This window comes from Phacochoerus africanus, chromosome X (genome assembly GCF_016906955.1).
Source record: "Phacochoerus africanus isolate WHEZ1 chromosome X, ROS_Pafr_v1, whole genome shotgun sequence".
In the NCBI taxonomy this organism is placed as follows: domain Eukaryota; kingdom Metazoa; phylum Chordata; class Mammalia; order Artiodactyla; family Suidae; genus Phacochoerus; species Phacochoerus africanus.
The window spans coordinates 111,085,430-111,103,584 of record NC_062560.1 but is presented as its reverse complement, the minus strand read 5'-3'; the positions used below and the strand labels follow the sequence as shown (position 1 = coordinate 111,103,584).

Sequence of the window (18,155 nt, the reverse complement as noted above, 5' to 3'; positions counted from 1 at the left end):
TACAAGCTATGTTTTCTTCTGGGAATTTTATGGTTTCTGGTTTTACATTTAAGTCTTTAATCCATTTTGAGTTTGTTTTTCTATATAAGGAAGCAGTCCAGTTTCTTTGTTTTGCAGTTGGCTGCCCAATTTTCCCAACACCATTTATTGAAGAGACTACCCTTTCCCTAATTACTGTGTTTATGTTTAAGGTAATCATTTACATTTAAGGTAATCACTGTGCTATTTTATTATTTATTTTCTGTTTGTTTCTTCTGTTTCTCTTGCCTTCTTGTGGGTTACTTGAACATTTTTAGGAATCCATCTTTATAATCTTTTTTTTTTTTTTTTTGCTATTTCTTGGGCCGCTCCCACGGCATATGGAGGTTCCCAGGCTAGGAGGCTAGGGGTCGAATCGGAGCTGCAGCCACCAGCCTACGCCAGAGCCACAGCAACACTGGATCCGAGCCGCGTCTGCAACCTACACGACAGCTCACAGCAACACCAGATCCTTAACCCACTGAGCAAGGGCAGGGACCGAACCCGCAACCTCATGGTTCCTAGTCGGATTCGCTAACCACTGCACCACAACGGGAACTCCATCTTTATAATCTTATATAATTGATTTAAATATTTCTTTTACATATACAACCACCACATCAGATGGTTTATAATTTTTGCTTCAACCATCAACTATGAATTAAGAAACTCATGAAAAACAGAAGTCCATTGTTTTTAATCCCTATTTTTACCCATTTTGATGTTCTTCTTTCCTTTCTGAAGTTTTAAGCCTTCTTCTGTTTTAATTTCTTTTCCAAACTCCTTTAGTCATTCTTCAAGGATATGTTTGTTAGCAACAAATTCTTAGTTTTACTTAATCTAAAAATGTCTTTATTTCTTCTTCATTGCTGAAGGATATTTTCATGAGGCATAGAATTCATAATTGACAATTCATTTCTCTCAGCACTTGAAAAAAGCTGTGCCACTTCCTTCCACCCTCTGTGATTTCAGATAATAAATACTCTCACATTGGTGTTCCCCTGTAAGTAATGTGTCATTTATCTCTGGCTGCTTTCAAGAATTTTTTTTTCCTTTTATGGCTGTACCCATGGCATAAGGAAGTTCCTGGTCCAGGGATCGAAACCAAGCTCCAGCTGTGACCTACGCCACAGCTGCAGCAATGCCAGATCCTTTAAGCCACCACATCGGGCCAGGGATCGAAGCTGTGCCTCTGCAGCGACCCCAGCTGCTACAGTTGGATTCTTAACCCACTGCACCACACCAGGAACTCCTCAAGAATTTTTTTGTCTTTAGTTTTCAGAGGTTTAATTATGATGTGTCTTAGGTTCATCTTCTTGGGCTTCTTAAACCCAAAGGTTTATATCTTTTGCAAAATATGGGATGTCTCCAAACAATAGTTCTTTGGATATTCTATCAGCAACATTGTCTTCCTCCTCTCCTTCCAGGACTCTGATGACACAAATTTAGATCTTTTGTTACAGTACCACAGGTTCTTTGAGATCTGTTCATTTTTAAATTCTATTTTCTCTGTGGTTCAGACTGAGTGAATTCTATTGATCTGTCTTTAAACTCACTGAATTCACCCTTTGTCATCTCCACTCTTCTACTGAGCCCATCCAACAAGTGGGTAAAAAAATTTATCATACTTTTCAGTCAGTTCTATAATTTCTATTTCAGTCCTTTTTTAAACTTCTATTTCTTTGCTGAGTTCTATTTTTTGTTTGTTTCAGGAAAATATGTAACTGCTTGGTGAAGCATTTTTGATAAGTTCTTTAAAATCATTGTCAGATAATTCCAACATCCAATTTATTTTGGTGTCGATGTCATATTCAAGTTGTGATTTTCCTGGTTCTTGGTATCATGAGAAATTTTTTATTTTAACCTGGACATTCTAAGTATTATAAGATCTGGATCTTATTTATATTTTGTTTTAGCAAGCCTCCTCTGACTCTGCTCTAGTAAGGAAATAGGTGAGGGGGGCCCTACCTCATTTCAGGGTCAGGGGTGTCCTACGTCAGTCACCACTCTAGCAGAGAAGGGGAAAGGTGCCTTGTTACTATCAAACAGTGGTGGAAGTCCAGGCTTCCCATGTGGCCTCCACTTCCACTAAGGTGGAGGAATAGAAGGTAAAAGGGAAGAGGGAAAGTAGTTCCCGCTGTGGCTCAGCTCGTTATGAAACCGACTACTACTACCATCCATGAGGACTCGGGTTCAATCCCTGGCCTCACTCAGTGGGTTAAGGATCTGGTGTTGCCATGAGCTGTGGTGTAGGTTGTAGATGTGGCTCGGATCCCATGTTGTTGTGGCTGTGGTGTAGGCCAGCAGCTACAGCTCCAATTTGACCCCTAGCCTTGGAACTTCCATATGCCATGGGTGTGGCCCTGAAAAAAGAATAAAGAAAGAAAGATTGTTTTTGCTCAGTGATGGTAAAAATCCCAGCTCCTCAGTCAGCTTCTCTGACACTACCCAAGCAGCAAGGTTTGGGACGTCATATTAAAGTCTGTCAAGGGTGGAATGCAAGGTGCTCCACTCACCCTTAGCTGCTATGGGTAGGGATAGAGCCACAGTTTTGCCTGAAGTGTTTGGGTATTACACAGTTATTGTGTAAACATTTTCTAAATTGATAGGCTGCCCCTTTCCTTGTCTTTGGCTGAAGAGAACATGATTTTCTTGAGACTCTTTTTGTTTATATCCATTGGCATTTCTGGGTTGCTGGTTTCTCCATCTTCAGTCTGGGTCATATGAAGCAAAAAGGAAACCAGGGAAATCACCTCAAGTTTCAAAGTCTCTAGCAGGTCTTCCTTCTACTCTTTCAGAGCTAATTTAGAACAGTTGTATATTTGTTTTATATGTAATATACAAGGTTTTTAGCTATACTTAGTGGAAATAATAGGGGAAAGTATATTTAGCCTACCTTTCCGTAGTGGAAATCTTCACCTCTGTTATTGATTTCCAGTTTATTTCCATTACGGTCTGTATTAGGTTCCTAGGGCTGCCATAACAATGTACCCAAAACTGGGTGGTTTAAAACAATAGAAAAATTTATTGTATTACAGTTGTGGAGGATAGAAGCCAGAAATCCAGCTTTTAGCAGGGCCACATTCTCTCTAAAACCTATAGAGGAAAACACTTCCTTGGCTCTTCCTAGCTCCTGGTAGTTGCTGGCAATCCTTGCCATTCCTTGGCTTGCAGCTTCAGCACTTCAGTCTCTTTGTCTATTGTCTCATGGTATTCCCCTTCATGTGTCTCTGTGTCTCCTTAGAAGGACATCAGCCATATAGGACACCCAATTCAAGGATGATTTCACCTTAACTAATTTAAACTGCAATGATCTATTTCCAAATTTGGTATCTAGCGTATGATTTCATATGTTTTGAGAGAACACAATTCAACCAATACCATTATCCAAGACCATATTTTTATCAATTAAATGCTTTTGAACTTAAGACTTGTTTTATGACCCAAAACATGGTCCATCTGTCTTGACCTGTATTACATGGCACTTGAAAAGAATGTGCGTTTAGGGGCTGTTGGGTGAAGTGCTGTATAAATGTCACTTGGGTTATGCTAGTTGACAGATTAGTTTGGGTCTTCTATGTCCTTTACTGATTTTCTATCTACTTTTTCTTTCAATTACTGAGAGAGGAGTATTGACCCTCCCACATACGATTGTGGGTCTATGTATTGCTTTTCTCATGTCTATCAGTTTTTGCTTCATGTATTTTGAAGCTCTGTTTCTGTCTCTTCTTACTTCATTTTTTTTACCTTTCTGTGGGTTGCTTGAACATATTTTTAAGATTCCATCTTGATTTATTTATAGGTTCCACCAGGACCACCAACATATTCTTAACTGTGAATGCACAAAAACATTAATGACTCAGAGATCCAGCTTTCCTTAAACCTCTCCACCAATTCTCCCTTCACTGTCTCACTTCACTGACTAAACATGCTTAGCTTCCCAGATGACCCTGCAAACTCCTATTTGCCTATCTATACCAGCACTTCAGCATGGTTGCTTAGTGATAGTTTCTCAGATCTTCTGACACTCCAACTCTTCCAAAAGTGTGTAAGGTCCAATGCCCATTTTTAAAGGCCATTATTTCATAAAACATGGTGGCTCTATCACTTCCCTAGCTGAACCCTAAAGGAAGATAAAAGGACAAGTGGAGAGAGGAGCCCAGACATTCCAGCTATTCCAACCTTCATAGCCAAGGCCCCACATACATGAGTAATTCTGTCTTTAACCACTGAAATGGGTACTTATAAGTAATGTGCTATTGTAAAAAACAAAACAAAAAACTAAAACAGGTGCATCAACTTTGGGGCTAAGTGGTGGATGGAGGCTAGAAAAGCAGCAAGGAAGATGTTAGTAAAGGCTGGGAAATGGGTGAAAAAAAATAGAAGCTCTAAAAATGGTGCGGAAACTTCAATAGAAGGCCGGAAAATGACATTCCATGTCATGTAGTAGCAAAACAATTGGCAAAACTGTCACCTGCAATAACTTGGAAATGGAAAAAATGTACCTAATGAACTTGTGTATCTAGCTAAGGGGAATATATAATCATGAAGAATGTTGAGTGTTATCTGACATTTAGTTGCACATCATAATGCACAGAAATAGTGAAGTAAGCTTAGCAGAATTTGCAAACAGAATTTTAAAAGAAATATAGAAGAGCTAAGATTTTCTGGGTCAGAAAATAAAACTGCTTCACATTTCTAGATTTCCAAGCCAGCAAAGATTAAGAGTATAACTGTAATATCTTTTGTGAAGACCCCAGAAAGATGTAAGATCCCAGAAAGATGCCTAATAGACCCTTTCAGATAGAAAAAAGCCTTGTGTATAGGCATAACACTCTTGGACATAAATCGTAGCAATATTTTCTTGGCCACACCTGTGTCATGTGGAAGTTTCTGGGCCAGGGATTAAACCCGCACCACAGCGACAACCTGGGCCACTGTAGTGACAACACAGATCCTTAACCCACTGTGCCACAAAGGAACTCCTTGTAGCAATTTTCTTTTAAATCTTTCTCTTAAGGCAAAAGAAACAAAAGCAACAATAAACAAACAGAACCTAATAAAACTTAAAAGCTTTTGCCTAGCAAAGGAAATCATTGACAAAATGAAAAGACAACCTACTGAATGGGAGAAAATATTTGTAAATGATATGACCCATAAGGGGTTAATATCCAAAATATATGAACAGTTCATACAACTCAATGTCAAAAAAGAAAACAATCTGGGAGTTCCTGTCGTGGCTCAGCAGTAATGAACCCAACAAGTATCCATGAGGATGTGGGTTCAATCCCTGGCCTTGTTCAGTGGATAAGGACCCTGTGTTGCCATGGGCTGTGGTGTAGGTTACAGATGCAGCTTGGATCCCATGTTGCTGTGGCTGTGGCGCAGGCCAGCAGCTGCAGCTCCAGTTGGAGGCCTAACCTTGGAACTTCCATATGCCATGGGTGTGGCCCTAAAAAGAAAAAGGAAATCAATCTGACTAAAAAGTTGGCAGAAGACCTAAAAAGACATTTTTTCCAAAGACATACAGATGGCCAGGCGCATGAAAAGATGCTAAACATCACTACTCATCAGAGAAATGCAAGTCAAAACCACAATGAGATATCACCTCATGCCGGTCAGAATGGCTATCATCAAAAAGATCACAAATAACAAATGTTGGCAAGGATGTGGAAAAAAAGGAACACTAGAACATTGTTGGTAGGAATATAAATTGGTGCAGTGACTATGGAAAACAATATGGAGGTTTCTTAAAAAATTAAAAATAGAACTACTTTGATCCAGCAATTCCACTCCTAGATAGATATCCAAAGAAAACAAAAGCCTAATTCAAAAAGATGCATGCACCCAATGTTCACAGCAGCATTATTTATTATAGCCAAGCTATGGAAGCAACCTGTATCCATCTAACAAATGACTGGATAAATATATAAGATATATATATATAACGGAATATTACTAAGCCATAAAAAGAATGAAATTTTGCCATTTGCAACAATATGGATGGATCTGGAGGATACTATTCTTAGTGAATCTTAAGTAAGACAGAGAAAGACAAATGCTGTATGTTATCACTTGTATGTGGAATATAAAAAATAAAATGAATGAATATAACAAAACAGCAACAGACTCACAGATATAGAGGAGATACTAGTAGTTACCAGTTGGAAGAGGGAAGTGGGAGAGGAAAAATAGAGGTCAGGGATTAAGAGGTCCAAACTACCATGTATAAAATAAATAAGCTACAAGGATATATTGTATAGCACAGGGAATACAGTCAATAGTTTATAACTTGAAATAGAATATAATCCCTAAAAATACTGACTATGCTGTACACCTGAAACTAACATAATATTGTAAATCACTATACTTGAACTTAGAAAAAGAAAAAGGGCATTGTCCCACAGCCCTTAACATGCTAACCAGAGTAGAGAAGCACATCTCAAAAAAATGCTGTGGGCATAAATTCTGTTCACTGGAGTAGACTCAAGTCAGATTCATATGAGCCCACAAATTTTTTTAAAAGTAAATTTAATTGGAGTATAGTTGACTTAGAAAGTTGTGTTAGTTTTGGGTGTACAGCAAAGTAAATCAGTTACACATATACATATATCCATTCCTTTCCAGATTCTTTCCCCATATAGGTTATTACACAGATTACCCACAAATTTTTTTGAGTTGAATTAGCAGAAAAACCTTCAAACTGATCTAAGAGGGACTGAGACTGCTCAATTTTCACATTTCGACTGGATCTCGAATTTCTGTAGGCAGAGAGGGAGCAAGCCATTAAGCTGCAAACACAGGCCATTTCTTATATAAAAGTATGAACCATGGGGCCAGGTTAAGAGCCCAGAGAATGTAAGTAAGAGCTATGGATAGCAGCAGTGAACTAGGAAGCCATTTTTAGGGAGTAGAATTATGATCTAATAAAGGATCTCTCTGCTCCAAAAAAAAAGAAGGACCTGGCAACAAGTGGATTCCACAGTTGTTATAGGCCAGTCACTCTTTTGTATGTCTGTTTTCAAATGGGAGTATTTATTTTAGTTATCTTGTTCCTGAATTACCATTGTATGTTGGGGAATGGTGGAGTTAACCTATGTGACAGATTGTATTTCTCCAAAGATGGCCACATCAACATACAGATTATCCTACATGCTGTTCTCACAATGTGACATTGACAGCTTTCCATCAAGATGGTGGCATCTATGTTCCTTTCCCTTGAACCTTGCACCTGGGTAGACTTTTGTAACTGTGTCAGCCAATCAAATATGGTAAAAGTAATGCTGCATGACTTCTGAGGCTAGGTCATGAAAGGCAACAAAGATTTCACCTGACACTCTCTCACTTGCTCTTGCTCTCACTCTCTGTCTCCCCTTGACCTTGGAGTATTATGTTGTGAGGAAGCCCAGTCAATGCAAAGAGGTTAGTATGGGTGTTCCGGCTGACAACCCTGGATAGGCTCCTAGCCAACAGCTACAAGCCACACACGTGAGTGAACAAGGCCTCAAGATGATGCTAGCCTTCACCTTCAACTGAAGGTGTCTTTCAACTAAAGCCCAGACATCATATAACAGAAACAAACTATAACCTCTGATGCCTTGTCTGAAACAAAAGCCAAGGAGGTAATGCATTATTTTTGTATTGTTCTAAGCTACTAAATGTAGGGATAACTTTTACATGGCAATAGATAACTAATGCACATTGTTTTACAGTTCATATGTCTCTGGAATAACAAGCTACCTCTGCTTATGACTATAGATGACAAAAGCCTAAACTTTGAGCTGATGATATAACTGGATGAAACTTTTGGAGTCTTGGGAGAAGTTAAGTATATTTTGCATAGAGGAGGAACATGAATCATATGGACCAGAGGGTAGACTGTGTTATATTGTCATATTAATCACTTCCAACGAAAATCACTTCCTCTCTGTATCCATGCCCTTGGTTAATCCTCTGCTATACTGACTCTGGGCTTGACTGTGAGATTTGCTTTAGCCAAGGTGATACAAGCAAAATCTTAAAAGTAGCTGTACTTTGCAGCTTCCCTTTCTTGCTGCTGGGAACCCTAAGACCACCATATGAAGAGGCATGGCCTTAGGTCCTACAGGATAAAAAACTGATGGAGAGAGAGCCCAAATATCCCAATCATTCCAGCTGAGGCCCCAGAATTAACCAGGTAAAAAAAGGGCATAGTTATGCAAAGCAGAGAGGACAGCATGAGTAAAGGCACAGAATCATGAACCAGCAGGGTGTGTGCAGTTCTATATAACTATAGGGTAAAGCTTGAGAGGTGGTATTGCCATAGGTCCTGGAGATGTAGACAGGGACCAAGTCACAAAGACATTTTATGTTTTGTTTTCATTCTTTCTTCCTTAGGATCATTAGGAGTTTTAAGCAGGGAAGAGACATGATCAGTTAGCAGGTTAAAAAGATCACTTTGGTGGCAGAATGAAAGATGGATGAGAGAGGTGAAAGTTGGGAGATATTAGGAGGCTGAGACAATGGTGTGAACGAGAAGTGATGAGTGGCTTAATTAAAGCAGTAGTAGAAGTGGCAAGAAGGGGAGAAATACAGGAAACATTTAGGAGGTAAAATATGGAGAGGGATTGAATGTCAAGGTTGTGGAGAAAGGGCAGTATTTAGGACCAGACTCTGGTTTCTGGCTTGGGTAGAACTAGCACCAGTCACTGAGAGAGGAAATACATGAAGAGTAATAAGGCCTTTGCTTTGTTCTGTTTCAGTGAAAGGAGGTTGAGTTGAGTTTTGAGCATGTCAATTTTAGCTGTCTGTCAGACATTCATGTAGAGAATGTATATGGCAGTAGTGTATATAACCAGGCTAGAGGGTTTTTTTGTTTTGTTTTGTTTTTTTGGCTGCACCCTCAGAATGCAGAAGTTCCCAGGTTAGGGATTGAACCTGAGCCCATAGTAGCAACTCAAGCAACAATGACAATTCCAGATCCTTAACCTCCTGAGCCATGAGGGAATTCCAACAGGCTAGTTTTAAATGCAGGAGTTATAATCATATACATGGAATTAAAATGAGAACATCCATAATGTCAATACAGCTTTTGGAGTCAGCTAACTTGGATTCAAATCTCTGGTCCTTCACATATTAGCCATTGCCATTGTGAACAAAGTCTTCATCTACAGAGATGGAGTAAATACAGATGGGGTTGTTGTGAGATTTAAATGACGTAAGGTTTATCATAGTATCTGAAATTACTAAGTACTCAATAGGTGGTAGAAGTTATTACTAAATGACCAAGAGATAACAAAGTAGACCAAAAACATGGAGACAACAAATGGCCAACAAGCATATGAAAATATGTTCAACATCACTAATCATCAGAGAAATGCAAATCGAAACTACAAGAAGGTATCACCTCACACCCATTAGTAGAGCTACTATCCAAAAAGAAAAAAGAAAGAAAATGACAAGTCTTGGCAAGGATGTGGAGACATTGAAACTCTTATGTACTGTCGGTGGGATTGTAAAATGGTGCAACCACTATGTAAACAGTAGAGATTTCTCAAAAATTTGAACTAGGATTACCATATGATCCAGCAATCCCATTTATAGGTATATATCCAAAAATTTTAAGTAGGGTCTCAAAGAGATATTTGCACACCCATGTTCATAGCAGTATTATTCATAATAGCCAAGAGGCAGAAGCAACTTAAATGTCCAATAATGGTAGAATGGACAAAGAAAATGTGATATATACACATAACAATTATTCAGCCTTAAAAAGGGAAGAAATCATAACCACTGCTACAATATGTATGTGAAGTAAGCCAATCACAAACACTCCTTGATTCCACTTACGCCACTTACATAAGGTATCTGAAATAGTCCAATTCATAGAAACAGAAAGCACAATGGTGGTTACCAGGGACTGAGTGGAAAGGAAAAATGAGAGTCATTTAATGGAGAGACGAAGACAGGAAAGAGAAAGACAAAGGAAGAAAGCCTTGAGTCCTGGAAAAAAACAGTATGTCCTAAATGGGACCCAGGTGTGTGTGGGACGGGGGGTACGCCTAGGGAAAGAGGTGTCCCTGTATCTATAAATGTGTAAAGCCAGGCCTCTGGTTCTAATGCAGACTACGCAATACCTCGTAGGCACGTGTTGAACAAAATCATAGCTCCTTGGGGGTCAAGAAGAAGTAGAAGAATTACAGGCAGCTACCCACTGACAAAGCTTGATACATTCTGGCTTAATTTAAATGAAAGGTGTTGATTTCAGAGAGAACTGTAATCTCAACTCTGTTCCTCACACACCAGGTCTTTTGGACCTCTTGCCCGACTCTAAAGACTTGGGTCCTGCGCCTGCGCCAAAGACCCAGCCCTGCAGTAGGAGTGGTCACAGTGCCCCCTCCCCTCCCCTGAGGGCGACGCCCTTTGGAGAGACGCTCTTTGAGGACGTCAGCACTCAAGCCTGGAACATGGCCTTATGACGGGGATGACCTGAAAGACGCGTTACCCGGGCGACTACCGCCTTGGCCGCCCAGACGTAATGAGGGCTTAGAGAGCAAAAGGCGAGCGTTAAGAGAAGACACGAAGACGGATTGCTGCGCCCCAGCCCCCAGCCCCCTGGGGGCTGACGGGTGGCCATGGATCTGTACCTCGGCAACTGCTATAAGATTGCCCAAGCCGCCGCTAAGGCGGCCGCCAGCAGCCTAACTGCCGACAGGGAGCAGTGCGACTCCGTGAGTGGCGGCCAATCAGTCGTCGTCGTCCTCCTCCTCCTCCTCCCGGTTCCGGGGCTGGGTCCCAGAAGCGAAGGCGGGGCGGGCAGACGGAAGAGGAGGAGATCTCAGCAGGGCGGGGGCGGGTCCTTGACTTTCAGCTTCCGCCTCCCAGGCCCCGAGAATTAGTGACTAGAGCTGCCTCTGGCCGCAACTGTCTTTGAACCGGGCTCAGAGATAGGGCTAGTGACCCGGGGAAACTAGGAGGCTTTCCGGGTTGTCAGCCGGGCGGGTCCTTTCAACTTTGTGGGATTCTTTAGTTTATTTGGAGCTACTGGCCCATTGAAATTTAAGTAGATCAGTCTAAACTAGGAGAATAGTTCTAGGAAAAAAAAAAAAAAAAAGACAAACTTTCTAATTTTATCGGACAGGGCTCGCACAAAGACCCCATTCCGGAGGTCGGAGCCTCTCATCTATTGGATCTTCCTCTGGGTGTTAAGCTGCCCGCTATCCCTGGAAGTAATAATGTATTCTATACTACAAATTTAAGTGAAAAGGTAAACTAACTTTTAATAGTTCTTAAGTGATTTTCTTGACTGTTTTCAGCTTGATACTCAAAACAGCTATAATTTTGCTTTAAGTCAACTTCAGTTTCACAGACCAAGTGAAGCTGTATGAATTGAAGTGTTCAGGGTCTGAACCTCACTTTAATCATAGAAGACCCCATGATAAGCCTCAGCCACCCACTTCAGCCTTAGCTCCAACCCAGGGCCTCAGCTCGGAATGGTCAAGGTCTTTTCTGCCTATCCACACATGCCGTACTAATTCCTACTTCTGTGCCTTTGCCCATCTTGCTCCTGAAACCTGCCTTCAATTTGAGCCATCTTTCAAGAGCTACTATATGAAGCCTTTCTCAAGTGTGCCAACCCCCAATTGTCTTATCTTTCCTTAGAATTTACATTGCCCTTGGTCTGCACTATCCCTGGTTGTGAAAGTACTGTTAATGAAAGTACTATTACTGGTTCAGGATGCTGCACTCACATTGTTACACATGTTAAGTCCTCTGTCTAACACTCCCCCCACCCCACCCTGTCATTAGCTTTAGCCCAAACCTGAAGGAGGTTCAGAACTTTCTGGTCAAGTGTGTGCTTTGGTCACAATAGCCAAGTGTTCTACAAGGATAATTATGACATCCTTACCCTCCCACTCTCTGGGGTGTCATCCAGGATGAGTAGGGTTCCTCAGTATTTATGATACTTGTCTAATATATATGATTTTTAAAGTTTTTATTGCTGGAAAATCATACAATTTCCATTTTCAAAACCAATATGGTCTATTAAATATATGCCAACCTCACAGAAATTGACTGAGTCACACTCTCACAAATTAGCTTTCCTAAAATATACATAAAGCCTATTTCATTACTAGTGATAACTCTCCTTTTAGCTTGTAAATGTAGCCCTCTCTGTTGGTTTCTTCTTGAAATATCTATTTGCCATATTTCTATTGTGTTACTCCATTATTCATTTGTTAGCTATTTATTTCCTGATTTTTTTCCATACTTAATTGTATGAATCTCTCTATATTATATTGATTCCCCCAAAATGCATGCATTTAATCATGATCAGGTACTACATTCAACTCCTTTGAAGACTAACTTAATGGGATCCTTCTTTGTCTTTTAGCATGATCTCAAGGAAGACTTTATATTTACATATTTAATTTTTTTTTAAACTCACTTTACCCCCCATGACCACCTTGTAAGGTGAAGCTATGATTTATCTAAGGTCACAGGTAGATGGTAGCAGATTTCAGACCAGAACCACAGTCTCCTGATTTCTCAGGCCACACTCCTTCACCTGACCTTGCTGCTTCCTAAACTGTAGACCACTTTAGCAGAGAACTATGGAAACGGAACTTAAAGGTCTTTCATATTGTTTTGAATGCAAGTGGAGGGGAAATTATAATATTCTACTGTCTTCTTTTCAATAAGATTAAAATGTAGCAATGTAATCTACCTGTCTAGCTATGCATTAATCCAAACCTGACAACTGATCCTATACTTCAACTTTTTTTTACTGAATATTGATATACATTATTGATATACAATATTATGTAAGTTATAGGTGTACAACATAGTGATTCACAGTTTTTAAAGGTTGTACTCCATTTATAGTTATTATAAGATATTAACTATATTCCCTCAACATTTTGATACTAAACTTATTCTCAAATAATTTATCTATAAATTAATTTGCTTATTAGTATACTATACTTGGGTAATACCTATTCACAAACTTGTTAAATTGGCTTTATTGTAATTGACAATGGAAAGCTTACCCTGGCCTTAATGAATGAATTTGTTCTTTCTCGATAGATCAGTAGCCAAGATTTGGTCAACACACAGCATCATCACCAACAAAAGTCTATATCTAAAAGAAGAAGCAATAACCCACTAATTGCAGTATTGTTTCAATTGCTATCACCGTAGATTGTTTCTCTTCTAGGAAAGATACGGGCTTCTTGTCTAGTTTCACTGTAAATTAAATCATTGCCCAGAAGGATGTCTTACTTTGTCATTTTAAGGAAACACTGGTAGGGAATCCAACTTCCTGGGAGAGTCAAGAGGCTGGCATCAAACAAGTAGTCAGAAACTTACAAAAGAAGCTTTTAAATGGAAAAGCAAAGCTAGAACCCATCACACCTCTTCCTGTCTGCCCCTCTGCTCATGTTTAGTATCCTACCTATGTTGCAGGAACTCTTAGGGCCACACCTCAGTGTCCAGCCTAAAGGCACCTCCAGCCTAAAGGCAACTCTGCTAGAGAGGAAGGGAAGACCATTAGATTTACCCAAATCAGCCCACTGCCTGTAGTCCCTCACTTCGGATTCTTCTTGCATGTTTTGTTTTCAATGAACAGCCTAATCATTTCAACAAATTGAGGTTTAAAAATGTGATTTCATTCATTTTATATATGTAATACTTCTGAATCTTTGTTTGCAGCTTTATCAACCTTCTTATGATTTTAACCTGACTGATCCTTATTGTCGACTTTTGGAAACAAGCTATAAAAGCCTGCATGATCCACATTTAAAAGCATACTATGGACGAAAAGATATCCTGAGGAGATTAAAGAAAGGTGGCTATGTCACCAGCAATAATAAGGTAGGTCGAAGCCTGCTTCCTGTTACCCAGAAAAAAAAAAAAAGAAACCTATGGATTTGATAGACATGTCTGTACTTCACTGGGAGCCTATGTCAGCTTTTAATTGAGCAATAAAGGATGTCTATCAGAAAACTCGATGAGTTACTTAGTGTTTGGGTAAAGAGAAATCAGGTGACTGTTTCTAAATAAAACTACTTGTTCCCACTTGACTTCTTTGATAAAAGTAAAAGATAAGCACCAAATGATTTGAATATGTAAAGACACATACATACATATTTATTTATTTTTTCTCAGCTGTATTATAGTGCCTTCCCCTGGCTCGAAAAGCAATAATGCCACTGTATACCTGTAAGGAATATTTCCTGTACCCCTTGAGAAGACTAGAAACAAAATGTAAACCTAGCAGAATGCTGCTTGATAGAATAAACTCTTTTGAAGGTTAAACATCATTATTATACTGGTACTTAAATAGTAAATTCATTGAAAATAGTAAATTCCTGATTGTAGTGTGAAATATACTACTGAAATAATATTTAGATAGAAATTTTCTGATAATACAGCTACTGGAGAGAGAGATTGCCTTGCAGAGTATTACCAAAATACGCTATCACTACCCTTGATCCCAAAATTGTTACTAAGGTGAATGTTCTTTTTTTTTTTTTTTCTGCTTTTTAGGACCGCACCTGCAGCTGGAAGTTCCCAGGCTAGGGGTCAAATTGGAGCTACAGCTGCCAGCCTACACCAGAGCCACAGCAACAAGGGATCCAAGCCACATCTGCAACCCCCACCACAGCCCATGGCAATGCCGGATCCTTACCCACTGAGCGAGGCCAGGGATCGAACCCACATCCTCATGGATACTAGTCAGGTTCATTAACTGCTGAGCCACGAAGGGAACTCCCGTAAAAATATGAATGTTCTTTTGACTCTATTCTTTGCTAAGTTTCATGATTGTTACAACTTTTTGTTTATGTATTTGGTTTTTTGCTTTTTGTTTTTATAGGTGATATGTACCTTGAAGGAATTGAATAAGTACAGGCAGTATCTGACAAGTTTAAAATTAGACTTTGAAAGAAACTATATAAGAGAACAAGTAAGTTAAATGCTCAAACTTGTTTTATTTGAGGCCTGTAAGAAAGTTTTTATGTGGGGTCTGGAAGAAAGGTTTGGACCTCTGAAGAATATTTTCTTATAATATTCTGACCTAGAAGTATTAAGGTAACAAATAAAAAAAAAATCTCTAAATATCCGTGAGATTAAAATTAGACCTTTGCCTTTCATTTATTAGAGATAAATGTTCCCTTGCCTGAAGTGGAGCCACACTAGACTTAAATGAAGGTTAACAGAATTAACCATTTGTAAACTATAGGAAGTCTACCAAGCCCTAAACAGAAGAAGGCATATCAAAGGACAGGGTTATTTCTGGCTAATATAAAAATTTTAATTCTTTTTTTCCTCTCAGAAAATGATTGAAAAACAAGCCAATAAACTGTATGAAACCAAGAGATCCTATGACAATTATGACAATACACAGTTTCAAGACTGGCTGTTACAGGAAAGTACACAAACAACTCCAGACCAAGAGCTGTTAATAAAGCAGAGGTATGATCAAAGTTAATCATGTTTTTGCAGACATACTGTGGACCCCAGACAGTTGTAAAAGTACTATAAATAATTGGGAACAGAAGGGGAAAAAAAGCATTAGACATTATTTAACAACTTGTAGTCTTCACTGTGGAGAGAAAGGAAAGGAGATTAAGAGATGACACATATTGGAAACCTTGGTACCACAGCTAGGGAGAAGAGTTTCTATCTGAGAAACTGGAATCACTAGGAGCCCAAGAGGTAAGACAAACTGATACTTGAAGAACTCCAAAGTACAAATTCTCCAAAGTACAAACCTGACTCTATAGTAGCAGAGGAAAAGAAGGTGTCTTTACCAGATTTCAAACCTTATATTATTTCCTTATTTCCTTATATTATTTCCTTATTATTATATTATTATATATAATATAATTATTATATATATTATTATTATATATTATTTCCTTATATAATTCCTTATATTAAGGAAATTACTGCAAGATCAAAAAGAGAGTTGCTATAATTTCATCTGATGCGAGTATAAAGAGTTGTTATTCCCCAACCAACTGTGTATGTTTATTTAGCTATTACCCACATATTCAGCGTTACCATTTAGCAGCCAAGCTTCTGTTCCAGGAGGCAAAGGGATGAATTACAGTTCTTCTCTTTCTCCTTTATCGGGGTAAGGACCAGATCCTCATCACCTGGCTCTTATATTATTCCATGGATTCATGTCATAATATGCCCAAATACATAGTGATTCACCAGAGTAGCAGACTAGTAGTCTGCAGACCTATCTACACATGAGAAGTTGTTCAAAGACTTGGGAATTACAGAGTCTAGCACCACTTATTTTTTAAGGAAATTCAAATCTACTTGTTTTTTTGAAGTCAGTCCTTAAGTTGATTTCAGCTGTCCTTGGAAACTCAGGGTCCCCAAACTCCTGAGTTATGAATAATCACTGTGTAAAATGCTTTTAATCATTGTCCTCTACATTTTGCCATTGTCCCAGCCGTAATAGCAGAGAGTCTGATAAAAGGAGTAGAGCATGGTGAGTTGGTGAATCAGGCCAGCTTAAAGGTCCCTGAAAAATTCTGTATTTCTTGTAGTTCAAGAAATAGAAAGCAACCCAGAAGGTGGTTTGAGAGTATCATAATAGATAAATAACATCATAAGGGAAACACCCAATTTATCTTCACTTATATTTGTGCTTTTACTTAGATATTTAGCTATGATTGGTAGGGAATTAAACAAGGTTGAGCACATAGCAGAAAAGCAGAGAAAATTCCGAATAAAAGAAGAAGAGAGACGACATCGGGACCACATTAGAAGAAAACTTAGTCTCCGTAGACAGATTGAGGAGGTGAGAAACACCAAATTTTAAATATTTATGGGAAAATTGTTATATGATTGTGTTGTTTATAAACATTTTTAGCAGTCCCACCATATTACCTAAAGTTATTTCAGGTCTAAAAAAGAAACTACTATTAAAAAAATAATATTTTTTCAAAATAATAAACCACTATTGATCTTGTATCAGTTATAAAAGACAAGTTTTTACTTAAAATAGTGACACTGATACAACAAACTATGTATCTATAGCAGTACAGTCACACCTCATCTGCTCTTAAAGTTTTAGAGTTTAGTTCTAGTGAAAAATATGATGTCTGTATTCTCACTCCTCAAAATTAACACAAGGCTATTTGTTTAGGTTCTCTGTCAAAATACATTTAAGGGCAACATATTACATATGATAACCCCCTGACTCCATAAGAGATAACCCTCTTGCCAGGCTCTTTTTACTTTCTTAAATTTTTCTTTAAATTTTTTTGGGTTGCGCCCATGGCATGCGGAGGTTCCCAGGCCAGAAATCAAACCCACACTGCAGCAGTGACCTAGAACCACAGCAGTGACCCAGAACCAGATCCTTAACCCACTGCACAACAAAGGAATTCCCAGAAGTGAAATTACTGGCTCACGTCATCTTTTTAGATAATAGGCTTATACTTGAATTAAGTTTCCAAAAGCAAGATAATTTCCTTCCTTTTGTCATTCTGTTGCACCCACCAGTATATTCTCAATAAAAGCAGTAAGATAAGCCCATTCTAAAGCCAATGTAAGATTTTCATTATGGTTATCCAAATTTCTGTAAGGCCTTTGATTTGACCTAAATTGCTTATTGATCAAAACAAAAATTAAAACAAAGATTATGAAATAGAACCCCTACTGACTTCCATGACATTTTGCTCCTTAGGAGTGGAAAACAAAAGAAATGTTACTTCTGTCAAAAATTGGGGAAGAAGTAAAAAGAGAAGCAAGGGTTGAGGAACAACGTCGAAAAGTCAGAGAAGAAGCTCACCGGAAGGTACAGTGAGCTTTGACCAATAACTTGGGCTATTTTGAGGAAAGGCTTTTTGCCAATTTTGATATTTTAAAGTGTGAATTTCAGAAGTGGCCTAAACTCAAGAGGATAGCTATTGATGGACAGACCCAGTCTAGTCTGAACCTCAACTTCAAGGGTTGATCTGAAATGGGACCAGTCTCCAGAAAGTAGGCAATGAGTTAAATTTGATCTGGTTATTAAAATGTATTCTTCATGCTGGACTACAAAAGGAAACTTAAACCTTTATTACCTTCCTAGTTTTGTACTCTTTGTGAGTTTAGAAATCTCAAGACAGCAATGAGGTCTCCCTTCAAAAACA

At 38.8% G+C, this 18,155-nt stretch overlaps 1 protein-coding gene across 1 annotated transcript in view; it reads left to right on the top strand.

Moving 5' to 3' along the window:
* The first annotated feature begins 10,415 nt into the window (after positions 1-10,415).
* The window catches only part of LOC125118116 (fibrous sheath-interacting protein 2-like), a 71,302-nt gene continuing 63,562 nt past the window's right edge, over positions 10,416-18,155 (top strand). Inside the window, exons 1-7 of the mRNA XM_047764252.1 lie at positions 10,416-10,727; positions 11,138-11,263; positions 13,708-13,869; positions 14,873-14,962; positions 15,332-15,471; positions 16,675-16,816; positions 17,708-17,818. Coding sequence (XP_047620208.1) covers positions 10,632-10,727; positions 11,138-11,263; positions 13,708-13,869; positions 14,873-14,962; positions 15,332-15,471; positions 16,675-16,816; positions 17,708-17,818 — 867 coding nt within the window. The 5' untranslated portion in view covers positions 10,416-10,631. The remainder of the gene's footprint in view (positions 10,728-11,137; positions 11,264-13,707; positions 13,870-14,872; positions 14,963-15,331; positions 15,472-16,674; positions 16,817-17,707; positions 17,819-18,155) is intronic.